The sequence below is a fragment of the Nesoenas mayeri genome (assembly GCF_963082525.1).
Source record: "Nesoenas mayeri genome assembly, chromosome: 5".
In the NCBI taxonomy this organism is placed as follows: domain Eukaryota; kingdom Metazoa; phylum Chordata; class Aves; order Columbiformes; family Columbidae; genus Nesoenas; species Nesoenas mayeri.
Window position 1 is genome coordinate 6,345,076 of NC_137548.1, and position 17,100 is coordinate 6,362,175.

At 36.1% G+C, this 17,100-nt stretch overlaps 1 protein-coding gene across 1 annotated transcript in view; it reads right to left on the bottom strand.

The window, feature by feature from the left end:
* Positions 1-481: 481 nt before the first annotated feature.
* The window catches only part of LOC308040537 (protein SIX6OS1), a gene marked incomplete at both ends in the record, with an annotated part of 32,647 nt that continues 16,028 nt past the window's right edge, over positions 482-17,100 (bottom strand). Inside the window, 12 exons of the mRNA XM_080344607.1 lie at positions 482-684; positions 1,848-1,905; positions 3,359-3,494; positions 4,068-4,225; positions 5,876-5,946; positions 7,009-7,073; positions 7,158-7,243; positions 9,310-9,389; positions 9,846-9,985; positions 14,849-14,943; positions 16,152-16,272; positions 16,696-16,738. Of these exons, the coding sequence (XP_080200733.1) occupies positions 482-684; positions 1,848-1,905; positions 3,359-3,494; positions 4,068-4,225; positions 5,876-5,946; positions 7,009-7,073; positions 7,158-7,243; positions 9,310-9,389; positions 9,846-9,985; positions 14,849-14,943; positions 16,152-16,272; positions 16,696-16,738 (1,256 nt within the window). The remainder of the gene's footprint in view (positions 685-1,847; positions 1,906-3,358; positions 3,495-4,067; positions 4,226-5,875; positions 5,947-7,008; positions 7,074-7,157; positions 7,244-9,309; positions 9,390-9,845; positions 9,986-14,848; positions 14,944-16,151; positions 16,273-16,695; positions 16,739-17,100) is intronic.

Sequence of the window (17,100 nt, forward strand, 5' to 3'; positions counted from 1 at the left end):
TTATTTCAAAAATTTTATAAATATTCTGTATATAACAGCTAGGTTAAGAACATTGTCCTTAACTCAAATTCAGCTACAATAAACAGCAACTCTTACCAACACTTTCTCTACAAGTTATTTAGTTTCTATCAGAGGCTGATAGTACTCATCTAGAAATTTAGATGGTCTCTCACAGATACTGAACTAACTCAACACACTACTGTAAAATGATATTTCTACTGCTTGTAAGTGCCAGTCTAGTGAGAATATATCATAACATTTTATGAAAACCACATATTCAGAAAATACATGAGAAAAAGAAAAGCTGCATCTTAAAGCATGTGTGCTGGATGAACACACACATGCTCTCGCAGCAACTGCAATCATGTATTTTTATATGAAATGAAAGGAGAAGATGAAATGCTTTGTACTTTAACTTAAGAAACTGAAAATATTTGTCAAGGCTAAGTAGCACAGGAATTTAAAAGGAAGTCAAAGGTATTCAAAAGAATGTAAATGGCTTTGTATTTTGTAAGGAAGAATGAAAACCTTTCACAGAAGGAGACTGTGATGATCTCTGATCCTGTCCAAATGCAAATGGAAAACTAAAGTCATCTTTTCCATCTCCAAATGCAGGAGAAGTCGATTCCGAGGGGAAGGGAAAGGCAAATGCATCGTCACTTTCTGATTTCCCGAACAAGCTTCCTATATGGAATACATATTATCAGATTAAATCTTCCTGAAAGAGTACTGCATTCAGCATAACATGTTTCTTTTGTAATACTGTACTACCAATATCCTGCTGAGTATCAGCTGACAGTTATGAGTTTATTTCTGCACCAGAAATGGTACTTCAAGGAGGGCGCTGTTAGAATCTACATAGAATGAAGTGTGAAGTATTTGAATGATTTAGAACAACAAAACACTTCTGCATGATACACTGGATAAAATATTATGAATACTAAGCAACAGAGGTCTTTGTAAACCGATATATTTTACTGAAATACTTGGAGAAACACAGCTACAGACAGAAAAACACCTAAGGTTTCTATTTAGTAACACAAAATTCCCACACTTTTGTCTACAATGTTTAGATATGCATACATTATACTCATCCACTTAAAAAAAAAGTAGCTTTGCGCTTGCAACACCAAAAAAAATTACAGTTCCCTTCAGAAAACTGTTTGATCAAGAGCAAGTTTTGACACCACTGATACCACTAAAAATTGGCTTTTCATTTTAGTAAAGCCAGGATTTCCCACAGAACATGTAAATGTGGGTGGCTCACAGCGTGAGTGGAAGATGCTGCCTAAGTCTGGTTCTCCTCTCTCTCACTTGTGCTATTTTTGCATTGTGTACCTCCAATGGTTTAAACTGATGGAAGTCAGTTTACTAATGAGACTTCTGTAACCAAATGGAAACTTAATTTTATTTGAAAGATAAAAAAGCCCAACAGATGTAGACTTTACAACACTAAGCTGGTAGTCTTACAAGTAGTATTTGCCAAATAGTATAGCTTTTTGCCTTAAAATAACTGGGCTTTTTATCACTGAAAAAGCTTTAACACTTAATTTTTTCTTCTCTCTCGCAGCTTCCCTCAGTTTTCTTTAAACCCGCCTAATACTATCCCTATTTCTTTCTTTCTCACACCTCCTTTTTCCTGACATCTCATAGATTTGAAGTCAAACATGCAGGGAAAGGTTCGAGCTCATCAAAACACAACTGAACACAATAAACTTCTGAACTACAGTATCACAAGTGGACATCCTTTTAGAGAGCCAAAGGTGCCTTGTTAGGCAGGATCATAAGCTCGTCAGTCACACAAACACAAGCTGGTCTACACAAGTACATCTGAGCATCAGACTTACCAATATCTTTCTGGGGGGACAGAGGGTTCAGGTTTCCCACAGAATAACCTTCCTCTATCTGAAATGTAAACAGACATTTTATTTAATGAATGAGAAAGACAAAAGATAAGCTCTCATGCTGATATAAGTTCATTCACTCTTGGTGAGAAAGGCACTGTCCCAGTGAATGTTAGCAGCCTTCACAAAAACTACATTTAAACGTATATATCAGTTCTTAAAGTTGCAAGGTAAACTCTTTGATAAGTCTCGTGATATTTGCTTACATCTGCAAACACACTCCATTCTTCTGCAAAAAACATCAGATTGAGAACAGACTCTGATCTGATCTGGCTTCCTGGTGTTTTTTAAACTGGAAATATTAAAAACTATTTCATTTTGTGGCATTTTAGAAAGCCTCTAAGCAAAAACATTGGTACTTCCCGCTGAGTAGGACCTCATATTGCCAGAAAGAGTAGCAGAATAACCACTTATCACTCTTGAGAAGAGTTCTTAAGCTAGATTTACAATAGATCCTTGAGCCTTTCAAAATTCGCATCTAACTTCAGAGAATCCCACAGGACAGCTACACAGGCTGCTAACTTCTTGGTTTATGCCACTGAGCAGGCACAAAATAATGCAGGTTCTTACCTACTTAATTCCTAAACAATTCACAAACTACTCACCAGTGTATCCTCTCCTACATGCAGCTGATACTAAAAGGTATCAACACATATCTTGCCAAACACAAAATAAAACATTGTTTTCCCTCTTCTGTCATTCAGCTTTTCCCTAGTAACCTCAAGACTGAGCAGACCCACTGCAATAGGAGATACCTGGGTTCAAATCCCTTATTTGCATAATGGGGTTGGATCCTGCCTGTGATATCAAACCATTGCCCTGCGCTCTGACACACATCTATCCTGAATGCCCAATTATCCACCTATTAGCCCAGAACACTGTAATTAGGGAACCTGCAAAAGGAAAAGGAAAGCTCAGATTCTGCTCCCTGTTCAAATTAGTTGCCAAGGTATCTCCTCTATTTAAGTATAGCTAATCCATATTTGCTTTTCAATATTCCTAATAGATACTCCATTCTTCCTTTTATTGCTGTTATGTATTGCGTCAAAAATGAAGAAGGAAAAAAATATTTAAGCACCTGCTTCCCAGCTTCAGCAAGATGAAACCACACAGGATAGGCACATGAGTTGTCAATTCTGCTAGAGTACCTAAAGCTTTGCATTACCACACTGAACCAGAAGCCTTCTGGGGAATCTTGGCACCTGTATATTTGCACAAGATCCAATCTCGCCCATATGGGAAAGATTCACACCTGATCAGAAATCATCACAGGAGGATTGCCAGGAAAGGAGATAAGCATTTTCAAAGGATATAAAGTGAAAAATTAAGCAAGCTTGTAAAAAAATTATTTGCTATGGAGATAACCAGTCTGAAAAACCTCATTCATGGTCAATGCTATTTTCTTACCATATTTTGCTTTGTGTAAGTTTAATATTCTCAAGTACTCATTTTACCTCGTCAGATGAATTTTCTGCCCCAAACACAGAAGAATCAAACAAATTAAAGGCAGGTGACTTCTGGGAGAAGTTCATGAGAGAAAAGAAAGCAGGAGATTTTGATGTTCCTTCTTCACAACCTAAATTTTGAATGCTGTAAAGATAGAAAGGAAGAAACCACATTAATAGTTTTTAAAAGTAGTGTAGGTTGCTTTTTTGTTCTATTTTTTCTTTTTCTGTTTTGTCACATTTTTAGATTCCCATAGCTTCCATCAGTAATTCCTTCTTGCGACACAGAATAGGTAGCACAACTCTTAAAAGCAAAGTGAGGTGGTGGCCTTACCAATTCCCCACCCTTTTACAAAAAAAAAAAAAGCCTTTTAAAGATAGAAATTGGTGTAACAAATATTACTTCAGGAAAGTACAACAATCTTAGCAATATTACTTCAGGAAAGCACAACAATCTTAGCAAGGGAGCTACAAAGAATCTGTGTCTCATGTGTTTCTAAGCAGCATCCCCTTCTTTCAAAACACCATTGAGTAGAAATGATATTGTAAGAAGAATATCTAATTAAAATACCCAGCATAACTCAGTAAAAAAATATTTTCAGGAGACCTTTCTAGAGAAGTCTTTCTGTAGCATCTTTCAAAAAACAGCAGAAATGCTTATGCAATAAACACCAATACAACTTTGCACACAAAATCAAAATTAGAGCTGAAATCATACAAGTCAAAAGGAGATGTTTTTGAGAACTGGGTTTTCTTCCCCTTTGAGTCCAGCGTTCCTACAAACTCAGGTGTTTTAGGTGCTCTTAAAAAGTGTTCTGTGCTTTCTTCTGCTGTGTCAGGATTATCTTCATTTGAGTCAAAACATGTGTGCATGTCCTGTTAAAAAGAAATATACAACAATGTTTCTGGCATATAAAATTTCCCAAAATATCATCAGTCTGTTTACCCATAAATATATTGATTATATGTTTTGGGGTTTGTTAGCTAGTTATTTTTATTAAAAAAAAAAGGATTTTAATAAAATGCTCACAGTAACCTATTCACCATACTTAAAACTGTAGCCTTAATATATCGAATTTAAAATATGAATTAAACTATGTATGAACATTTTCATTCAAATAATAAACTCATGAGCTGACTGAAAACACTGATTTTTAATAAAAGAACCATGTCACTCTTAGCATAATGTTTAAAGTCACACTGGAATCCTCTTGGTGGTCCCTAGTGAAATAAGGGAACATCACCATCAGAATATATTTCAGTTGACTGAGATATTTCCTCTTCCTCAGAAAATGTTAAATGAGAATGTGCACTTGGATTCCATGGAGCAATTTCCACCGGATTCAATATTGTTTTAAAGACATTCTTCTCCACCAGCTGCCTGCAGGCATCAGCCTGTAGTGAGCACACCAGAAGATGAGGAGTATCTCAGGCTTGATCTTGTGTACTAGTTTTGGCTGAGAGTTCATAGCTTGTATGGTACTATATATTGGATTTGTGATGAAAACAGCATTGGTAACACAGGGATGTTTTAATTATTGCTGAACAATGTTCACACAGCATCAAGGTCTTTTCTGCGTCTCGTGCCGCCCCATCAGTGAGTAGGTTGGGGGTGTACAAGAAGTTGGGAGGGGACACAGTTTGGACAGCTGACTCCAACTGACCAGAGGGGTGTTCCACACCATATGATGTCATGCTAAGCAATAAAAGCTATGGGGAAGAAAGAGCTAGAGGGGGATGTTTGGAATTACGGTGTCTGTCTTCCTAAGAAAACATTCCATGTCATGAAGCCCTACATTCCTAGAAATGGCCAAACAACTGCTTGTAGATGGGACCTAGTGAATGAATTCCTTGTTTTGTTTTGCTAGCAAGCACACGTTTTGCTGTGCCTATTAAACTGTCTTTATCTCAACCCACAAGTTTTTTCACTTTTACACTTGTGATTCTCTTCCCTAACCCACTGTGAGCTGAGTGAATGAGTGCCTGTGTGGTACTTAGCTGCTGGCTGGTGATAAACCACATTTTGATATCGTCTATATATACAAGCTACACACACAACTGGCTTGAATATTATGGCACAGTGAGCTTGATCCCACATTCAGGCACAGCTAGTAAAAGCAGTACCAGTGAAGACACACAGACTCCATAGCCAGCACAGCACCTATTTTACTACAGTTTTGTGGGAGAAATTAATTTCAAACATTTTTTTAAATGTTTCATCAGCTCACACTGATGAAAATAATATGCGCCAATTAATACAAAAACTATGATGTACACAGAATAGTCATCCTCAATAGCCTATTGTTATGGTAGCATAAAAACCCACAGAACACTGACATGATAAAGCCAATGATCAATACATTAGTATCAGAAGGCACTAATTGGCTTCTCACCCATCGGTGCCTATAATGAGTCACTTCGCTAATTTCTGAGACTTCTTGCCAATAGATTCAAATATGTCAAGATACTTTGACTATTCTATGTAAATAAAATAATTACTTATGACAGAAGAAATGCCTTGCTTACTTGAGGTATATATGAAGAATCCTTTGGCTCATCTTCTACTTCTTTATCACCACTTTTGGCCTCTTGGTTTGCTATATAAAAAAAGACAGCACTGCATGTATTATAGCAGCGTTTTAAACGAATAAATAAAAATCACACTGTGGAAAAGAATCCTTGAAAAAGCTTTACTAACTCGGCATTGCTATTGGTAAGGAAGTGTTCTTTCTATAGTTTTCATAATAACCCACTTCGTGACTATGTCCATAATAGTTACCTCTTGTTCTGCCACTTACTCGCTATCGTTAAAGCAACGCTTTGGCTGCTTCGTATACTTTGGTATGTTCTTCAAACATCGCTATTATTCCCTCAAAGCGCTGTGTTTGTCTAATCCAGCTATTGCTCTCTGAGAGTGCAAATACCAGGCAATAGAAACTAGGTGAAAACAATATAAAAAGCACATCCATCTGACGCTGGCAAAGTGTATCTTAAAGAACTGAGCAAAAGCCAGAATGAGAAACGAGAAGAATGCTATCAGACTGCTGCTCTAAGCTTCAGACCATGCAACGTTTCGGGCATGTTTCCTGTCTTTCAGGACATATAATTAGTATCCTACTTATAAAAAAACCCCAATAGACTAGAATTTTTGATAAGCATCTAAATTGGCAGTATAATTACAAAATACATATTTAAGCTGAAGCTCTGTGCCTTGTGATTTCAGCAACTATAGGTGTATTTGTAGCTACCCTGGTTTTTTTCCTTAAGCATTCTGTATTTATTTCTCAAATTAATTTTCCTTATTTAGAATCTTAATCTCATGCCTTCTGGGCATCTTTTCAGACTGGATTTCCTTTTACCCAAGTAATTCTAGGCTAGAGTATGGATTTACAAGAGATGCTGGAAAGTTCCTTTCACTAGCAATGATCAATGCAGAATGAATCCCACGTTACCAAGCAGTTCAGTCTCTACTTAAATTAGGACACTTCCTGTCAGCTATATTCAAAGTTTTAACTAAATAATCAAGGTGGGGAAGGAATACAAATGTTGGCCCACTTAATAGCAGAATGGAAAATTTTGCCCCTAGAATTTTCTCTAATTATGTGATCCAGCGTGCAATAATTGTATATCCTATCAAAAAAATGGCAGTAGTACTTTACCTATTACCGCATTTTCATTCTCAAACTGTTGATTAGAAGTTGTCTGCTTTGGAGGTATTACCAGTCTAAAAGGCAAAAATTACTGTTTGAATATGGGTTATTTCCATAAACTTTAATCTCAAGAATGTAAACTACTTTATTAAAGTTACCTGAATTGCATTTGGCTTTGTAAGCTTGCTATTGATGGAACTTGGGCAATCTGTGGGTTATTAGTCCCTGTAGTGTCAATAACCATCTAAAAAAATAGTAAAAAATTCAAATGAGGTAGCATACGAAATTATCACCTCAACAATATCACTCTGTTTTCTCCTTAGACTGTGGAAATCCTTCTTCTAACTTCTCTTTAAGGGTCAGGCAACATAAAAACTCTGTTCCCTACATTTGTTTTACCTACATTTTAACAGCATGATACCCAGAACAACTTCTATAATATTTTTTGAAGTCTCATTCACAGCACTGATGACTAGAGGTGAATAACTAACTTTTCTGTTATGCAAATAACATTACATAATTTACAAACTTCATCCAGGTTTTCTACTATTGCAGCCAGGCTGCTCCTGCTTGGCAACACAGAAAAGGCTGCAGCCAGGCCTGTCTGCACCTCCGAAGACCAAAGCAAATATGCACATCAGTGAATATGTCTCCTGTGTGGATTGAAAAACTGCAGAAAACATGGAAGTAGTCCCACCTCACAGATTTTTCATCAGCTCAGAAGGCCTAACTCTTTTATGTAGCATGTATTTGTGCCTTAAGGGCAGAATGGCACTAGGAATCTCTGCCTCAGCATCAGATAACACGTTCTTTCACAGGGAGCTGCTAGTTCTGGTTTGGTTTTAATTTTTCAAAATGTGTCAAATTGAATTCAGTTCAGGGTGGGAGACAATAGGGCTGGTTATGCAGAATCCACCTGCCACTCAACTTCTGTAGTTTACAGCACTTTTTTTCTGAAACATAGCAACTTCCTGTCTTCAGATCTTTTTATTTCTCCTCAGACTCCATCTTCTTTTCTTTGCGGCCATCACCCTTCTTGAAGTTCCATTAATCCTGACTTAGTGCTTCCCACTATTCTCTGAACGCAATTCTGGGCCCCAGATTCTCACCCTCATCTCTGGATTACCCCGGCAACAGCCCTTCCGTCATTCTTATCATGTTCAACTCCCTTAGCCAGTCACAAATCAGAATTGCTTGAAATTTCTTCTGGTTCCACTCAGCCTAACTATTGGCCTTCATGTTGTCTTATCGTATGAAAGCTGCTTCTTCTACCAAAGGTTCCATTGTAAACCATTTCACCTTTCAGTTCCCTTGAAATTCTTAAGAAAATCACACTGGTTCTGTTTAGTCTTTACTTCAGAATTTTTGCTCTTCATCAAAATTTGGTTTTAAATAGAACCAGTGAGATGTCTCTTATAAAGAAAGACTTTGGTATAGAAACTTCCACAAGATTCTGCACAGCGAACACAGTTAAAAACTATTTATTTTATCTCCTTTGGCCTTACATTATCTGAGTACAGCTTTTATACTTCGACAATCTATTGGTCCTGTGAATGTTCTTGCACTTAATGAGATTTTATTAGTGGTTATCCTAACTGTGCAAGTTGTTCCTCCAGCTTTTTTCTGGATCATTTTATTGTGTTCGCATATTTAAGATATTAAGCTAAAATACACTTCGCTTTTTCAAAAAAAAAAAGCCATAGGAACTATTTGTTTATGTGGTGAGAGATGGAAAATGTACTTGTGGACTCCCCAGGTGTACAAAGCAATGCTGCTTGAGGTTTTTTTCCTCTCAGCCCAGATTTTTGTTCCTGGTTAAACTTCAGAACAGAGCTGTTAGCTCTGAACTGCTTAGCATCCTGAACATTTAGTCCTTTATGAAATTGTTCATTGTGGACTAGATGACTGACAATTAACCAGTAATAGATTATGTCCCTTCTTTAGAATTCAAAAAAATTGCTACATAGAATCAAGGGAATCTATACAGGCTATTCTAAATTTTAAAAACTATTGTACAAAATTATTTGGAGAGAAGGTCCACCTCAAGTTTCGCATTCAAATGCTTACAATGACTACCAGTTGCACTTCATGAGAACATACAAATTTTCAGTTGAATTAGAAATAGCACCAAAGAAAGATTTTTATTACATTTACCAAGCTATAGAAGATTACCAAGATTTGTGTCCCAGTGTTAATAAGTTTTAAGTAAGACATAATAGCACTTGGTGTATTTGAAGTGTTTTAAATTTGAACAATCACATAAACCAGACTATATAATCTCATGTTTTTCCCAGTGAGAGACCTAAATACCTGAGAAGAAGTTTCTTCAAGGCTGGAGGAACTGCCAGTGGCCACTGAAAGTTCCATAGCTTTTTCTTTTTCTTCTCTCCCTAAATTAACAGATATTGCTTAATATTGTCAATAGAATTAAGTACCTAAAGCACAGTATTATTAAACTGAGCTTGGGAACAAAGGTTAGAAATGTTCCTATTAATAAAGACCTAAAAGAAAATTATCATAAAATATGAAAGTTTCAATCCATTTACCGCAAATGATACTCGGTTAATATTTACAGTATTTATGCAAACAGTGCTAAAGCTACATTTCAGATTCTGGCACTATGCATCTAGTATATCTGTCATACTACTTTACTCGCTGCACAGATAAGAGAGGAATCAGACATAGAAGATTTTCAGAACACAAAGGCAGGTAAGTACCCAACTTCCATTGAAAGCCTGGCTTCAGCTCTCACAGTAGGAGCACTTCACTGGATTTGTTATCGTCATTTCCATTCATTTACAAAAAAATAAACCAAAATCTTCGCAGAAAGATCAAACACACTGCACCTGTTTCTGTTCGTTGCATTGAGAATCTAATACTCTGTACGGACTGGACTAATTTCCGAGGAATGCTTGGGACATGTAATGGTTTATACAGTTGATGTTTCTCATTTAGCAAAGATGGATGTTTGGTCTCTTCAAACACTCTGAAAAAAAAATAAAATAAAGACAGGAAATCATAAAATACAAGTGCCTCGGATAAGTGGAGTTTTCAAGGGAGATACATGCTGCCAGGGAGGTTCTACCTCTTTCAGCTCCAGCAGCTGATAAGAATTGAAGGACTTTTTAAATAATATCAGACAAAGAATATCGCTGAAAGCAGAAGACATAAAGTAGCAACAAGCCAATCATAAGAACATTGCTGACTTAAATTTTGTCAGTATCAAAGAAAAGTATTAGTAGTTTGAGGTTTTACACTTTTGTCAAAGTACATCATTATTGTAGTTCTGAAATCACATTTTCACATTTGAAACCACTTTTTCTCTCCTTGAGGTTGTCTGGAATACTCACACTATACGCACACAAAAGAGAAAACTGCAGTAAGTGTTTTCACTTGTGGAGTAATTATCTGTGTAGGGTAAATAGCCTTTTACAGTGTACAAAGTCTAAGGTTAGCAGAACGATGCAGGGTAAAGTGGCCATTTGGCACAGGAACATTTACCGTTTCTTTAAATAATGAGTTCTATTTTATTTTCTCTCTGACATTCCTGCTTAGTGCTTCTGTGCTTCTAGCTACAACATCTGGTTTATAGCTAACTAAACAATGCTATTCAGAGTAAACAAGGAATTGAGTCAGTATTTTTGTTCTTCTTGAAATGTTCCATGAATAAAAATAAGATAAGATATACGATGGAGTTTATAAGGTAGTGTGGAGTAAAATTAGTAACATTAATAAAAAAATACCAAACTAGAAATACTGGTTAGGACATATGGACCTAACAACACATTGAACTAATATATGTGCATAACTGTGATCACATAAAACCATGAATGCACCTCATTCAAATAACTGTGATGAAAAGCACTATCTTCACCTGTAAAATTACATATACACCTAGTCCTGTGCTCAACTGAGACCCAACAAACTATATAAACCATATATCACCTAATACATCAATCAAAAAAACAGGAATTATAAAATATTTTTAAATATGTATTTGTTACAGTGATTATAGGTATTATCTGTGTCAAGAATGAGTACTACAGAAAGTAAGAGCTGTATCTGGTGTATCTTCAAATTCAGATGCAGAGAGGGCAAAACCAAGGAGAAGCTAAAACCAAGCTCAGCACAGAACCCTGCCTAAAACTGCTTCACTTGGTTCAAAACGGCTTATTTGGCCACTTTACCGTAATCACCATTCAAAAATGAATTGAACAAGGCTGCTGCTGAGGTCATCACAAGTTAGATCACCACAAACCATTTTTTTTACATGACTTGAGATGGCAAATTGTGTTTTCAAAAGTTTCTGGAGTCAGTTTCTAGGTCCTCTCTAGAGCCTAGCAGACAACTCTGTACTTCTAAAAATTTGCTCTCGGTGAAATAAAGCATTTTTTTACAGTATCTATTCAGAAAAACGTATTGATGGCAGAGTTATAAACAGGACTCAGAAGCCCTTAAGATATGCATTTTTTAAGTAACAAAACCTTTGAAAGAGACTGAAGTTAAACTTTATGCATATACAATACATCTGCTCCTTTCCGGCCCCAAAAACGCTATGGAAAAACACCTCACACACATCTTCGCTGAAACAATAACCATTGAAAAAAAAAATCAAGCTGCAAACTGAAGCTCAGAACAGCCAAAATTGCAGTAACAATGAGGAAGATCATTAGTCTTTTTTCTCTACTTCACTGGTAGCAGATATCTGAGTAGATAGAAAATCTTTATCTTGATCCATACTGGAAATAGATGACATGTTTTTAACTGAAGTGCAAAGAAAAAAAATAGATATTCTTAAGACAAAATAAAATCCCATTTTCTTAGCAGTACTTTCTTCTTTGTAGCATAATGAAGCCCAAAGATTGATATGATTTTATCTTCACTGTAGGAATCATGTGTATTTGATTATATTTATGAAGAACCACACTTGCTACTGTGGTATTTACCAGGACTCTCTGCTGATGTTCAGTATTCTAATCAGACATATGCCAGCAAATCCATTGGAAGCAGGACTTTTAATAACTACCTGCCATAAGAACTAGTAACTGATAATTGTCTAGGAGGTTGTGGTCAGCATAGGGTTGAATCTTCATATATGTTCACATTTAGAAGTCCAGAAACAGCTTTATAACTATTTTTCCAGTAAGTCTATTACAAAGCTTTTCTTCGGTCAGTAAAAGCTAATCATTTGCAATGCAAAGATACTGAAAGAACTGCAATAATCTGCCATGGAATATCCTTTACAAGAAGTTTTAGCAAAAATCTCTCACTTTGAACAGAAGGTATCTTAGGTGTTCAGAGGTGGAATTAACACATAGTCAAATTGAAGAAAAAACCCCACAGAATTACAGAATAATGGAATTAAAGCACTCTCGAACATGTCACAAAAGCAGAGAGAATGAACATGATATATACCAAAGCACAGTTCAAGATGTCAGTCTTCCTATGCAATAAATATAATCTCTCCTTGAGAAATCAAGACCAAGACCTCAAAAGAGTTGAGTCCTATTTGGTGATTGATGAGAACTCTTGATTTGGAAATGTTAACTATGATACTTGCCTGTGTGTCTATTGAACTGTGAAAGCCCACTACTCAGAGAAAACAGCTGGGATGAGAAGAGGAATCTGGGTTTTGCAGTCAGCTTAATCAAGGACTTGCTGGCAGGCAATAAGTGACTCAAACTAAATATTCAGAGCATTTTAAAAGAACAGTTACCACCACCGTCCTCCTGCCCAAAGGAGAACGTATAGATCAGCACCTAGTCATTAACTTGCAAGCTGGTTTCTTTGCTTGTATCCCTCTATAGCATTTCGTGAGCATTAATTTTTTACATCATTCTGCTCAGTGCTTTCATTGCTCTGTACAACTCTTTCCCTTGATGTTGCTGGTGGTTTCTCTTCACACTGGTCTGCATCAGTTCATGGAGATTCACAGCACAACTGCTTTTTTTTTTTCCTTCTTTTATAGCAGAAGATGAAGATATCTCATTTTTCTTCACAAAGCTCTCTTTGCTCGGTAGAAACCTTGTAGTGACTGCTGAACAGCTCACAAGAGACTGCTACCTGGTACCCAGATTCTGCTGTTCTAATTCTGTACATTGCCTTCAGTCTGCAAAGGTTTCAATTCACACAACTCATTATCTTAGCTCATTTTCTGTTTGTATTTTTTTTCGCAGTGGTTATAATCACAGATTCATAATACACCTGGTTTTAACATCAGTAGTTACTTAATCAGATATTTCTAAGCTTTATAGTGAAGAATTTTTTAATACACTAATGCCAAACAGGGATATTTGAAAACAAGTTTTATGGCATTTTCAACATGCTTTTGTGTTATAGATAGCTTTGACATAAATAAGCTTTAAAATTTACTCTAGGAAACACAAAAGAAGTAATAATCAGGTTATGGTCTGACACCATATGCTGTATCACGTAAATTCATACATGGAGGTTAAAAGGCAATGTGAGTTAAGATAGTGTAAAAAGTTTACAACATCTTATAACCATGATGCAAGCCATGGAAATGCTGCTTCAGTAAGAGCACCAAAAAGATCTACTTGTGCACAATGAAGACACAACTTCAGGTGAAGGTACAAGCGCCCGAAGACTCCACGACACGGAGGTGAACACACAACTGGCGGGTCTAGCAACGCACCCCATGGATTCCTCTCCGTGAGGAGCCTGAGTGCTTCTCACGCCGCCACACACATGGCACAGATCTCTGTCTGTTTTAATAGGTCTTTAACTGGCATTTTGCTTTCTGCAGACTGGACATACATGGAAAATTCAAAGAGAGTGCTTCCCTTCTTTTTTTCTTTCTTTTTTTTTTTTTTACCTAGTCTTAAAACTAAGTGGATTTCTTGCTTCCCTATGTTTCTGAGGTCTCATCAATTACAAAAAGCTTATATAATAAGGTGGAATGAGTGTAAAGGCTTAAGGCACACACAAAAAAATCATCTGAATAATTCACAGGTCTGTAAGAAGTTATTAAAGACCTAAGAGGTCCCTGCAGTAAGGATCTTAGGGATTATTAAAATGACACATTATTATAGATATAGTCCACTAAATCTCTATTTAAAGCACTAAAAAGCTTCTTTTTCAAACACACCATAATGTAAAATCACTTGAACAAAGTCTTTTGGACATATTTTCAGTTTAAAATGGATTGTGTTCTAAAAGCATCAGCTCTAAGGGTGATGTATCAACATTCACAAGGACTCCAGATAAGTGCAAGATGGTCCTGATGGTGATTTTCAGTCATTGTAATTTAGTTGAAATTAAAGTGAGTCCCAGTTGTAAATGACCACTGACTAATTTACTAAGCCATTAATCCTGTGCATGAAACTTTCACTCATGCTTGTTTTTAAGAACTCAATTAAGAACTAAATTAAGTAGTTCAGAGCTGAAGAGGAATGACATGTGGAACCCTGACCCTTTTCCCCAAATATGCATTTAGTAGAGTACATGTATTTTATCTCTGACTGCACAGTCACTGCAGTTGTATTCAAAATTCATAAAACTATTCACATAGATCTGTCAGCAGCAGCTGTGAGGAGCAAAGGTTTCTACAAAATGCTTTTGAATAGTATGTTTCCAGATACATTTATTATAGCTTCCAAGAATCAAAATTTGCCACCATCTTAACGGCAAGAAATACAAAACTTTTAAAATTACTTAATTAAATCACATGGCAAGAGTTCAAGAAGCTTGCCAGTCATTATTTAGCAACAATTTGTATTCTGTGGCAGCCTTTGTGTAAATGCCAAGGAAGTACTCTGGATGAAAACAAGGGAAAGAAATCATTTTTAAGTGTATGAAAGCAAGGAAAATACATCATTTTTAAGTGTACCTTTCTTTAAACTCCTTTGGCTTCTCTAGACTTTTCTGATTCTTTCCTTCAATAATATCAGAATTATTTTGGTCTTCTGTAGTCTCTTCAAATGTCTTAAAAGATAAAAACAACATAAAAATAATAATAAAAAAACCCACTTGAAAAATTATAGCTATGTGCTGCAGATGTTTTCTAAACCAAATAAATCAGTGCACTATAGTGGAGTTTTTGTAGCCAAGACAGTTTGAAGAATTATGCAGGAAAAGGTTAAAGAGAGGCAATATATTTTATTGGACCAACTGGAATAAACACAGAAGTTTTTGAGCACAGAGTCTACACATCTATTGAGAACAAGGAGCTTCTTACATGTTCTCCATCATAGTTACAAATAAATTCACCACATCCTTTCTTACTCTATGTTTATACAGCCCATACCACATTAGGAATTTTAGTCTGTACCTATGAGTGTCAAACAGGATCACAAAATATGAATAGAACACACCACCAGTGCACAACACACTTCCATCAGAGCAAGGCTGGCTGAAGCGGCCACGGCTGACAAGGCAGGAGATGGAGGAGGAAATGGTCCAGAGAGAGGGAAAAGTGCCCAGATGCAACACTATAAAAATTCATCAAACTTTACAAGATTGGCCTACTGGGCTACTCGGGCTTAGGAGAGACTTTTTACCTCCTAGCAGAGGAGTCAGTCAAAATGCTATCCTGACAAAGTCCTTCTTTTTTGGAAGACTATCCCTTTGGAGTCAGTGCTGCTTCTAGTCAGCAGAACTGTACTGATCTCCTGCCTAAAACCAGACAGTTTTATCTCTGAGTATTATCGACGCACACATTTCTTTGACAAGATAAAAATGAAAAAGAAATGTAATCAAAGGAATTGACATGATTCTTATTGTAAAGCATATTTAGTTAAATACATTCATAGTAACAAAGCCTTAAAAACCAGGAGGGCCTGTGAAGGCTGGATACTCCAGCCCTGGGGCTCACTAAGGAACTGCTCTATTTTGAAGTGTATTCTCTGGCCCTCTTGAGCTGGCACGACAGTCACAGCCATGCGGTGCCTTGGTGGAAGTTAATGGTGTAAACTGAGGTCAATAGAAAGCAAACCCTAAGAGCCTTTACATTCACAAACACCTCTCAGAAAACATATGTGATGTTACAGAAACATAATTAGTGATACTGGAATCATCTTGTTGGTCTGCGTGCTTGAAAATACACTGCTTTTTGTGTTTTAGAAAATGTAATGGTGGTATATATAACCACATCTATAAAATGTATTTACATAAAATAAAATAAAAATAGTTACCTTTTTTAAATAATTAATTTTCATCTCTAATTCGTCTGCTTCTTTCTGTAGTTCAATGGATTCTTGTGCAGCAGCTGCTGCGAGCTTTAACATTTCCTGCGTTTTTTGCCTTGAAGAAGCACTTTTGTGTTATGGAATATAGATTGCAACATCACTTTTTTCAAGCAAGTGAAACTATCGGATTTCTGACCCCTCTATGCCATGTGAGCAAATGCTGGAGGTGCAGAAACTTCTGACAAATCTACATTTCCTAGACAAGTCTTCAAATCTAATTTCAATTAGGACTCTCCTCCTTAAAGAAGCATTTTGATGGATATTTCATTAAGTGGAATTGGATTTTCTTTCCTCAAAATGCTCCCGTAGATTTAAACCGAAGAGTATTATCTGATCATTGGTTTTCCCACAGAGAAATGCTAATCCTGCCCCTCTAAACATAAACATATAAATAATTACTATACTCTTCAGTTCTTCAATAGAAAGTTTTAAAAGGTAAACATGAACTTTCTTCCCTGTAAACTGCATGAATACTACAAATCAAGGATACATATGTAAAGCCCAGTCATTTAATGATTTAAAAGGAACAGCCTCTGTAGAAATAAAATTTCATTTTAGATCATTAATTCACAAATATAATTTTCTTTACAAATACAAGATAAATTAACAGATCAGGAGCACTTTAGTTAGTATACATAACAAGAAGAGCTGTATAACAGACAGTAATGCCATTAAAAACAGTATTAGAAATATATAGAAATAAATGTAAAATGTTGAGAGGCTAATTCTAAAGTAATTTTAGAACATTTTTACCTCAAGAAGCCAAATGGCAAACCTCTCCCTCATGGGCTGGAGGAATTAATATTAGTGTGTATATTCTAAATTATTGTTCAAAGTCTGAGATTTTCTCCTAAAAACTGTATAACAAAACCCAGACTTTTTATGAGCTGAAGAG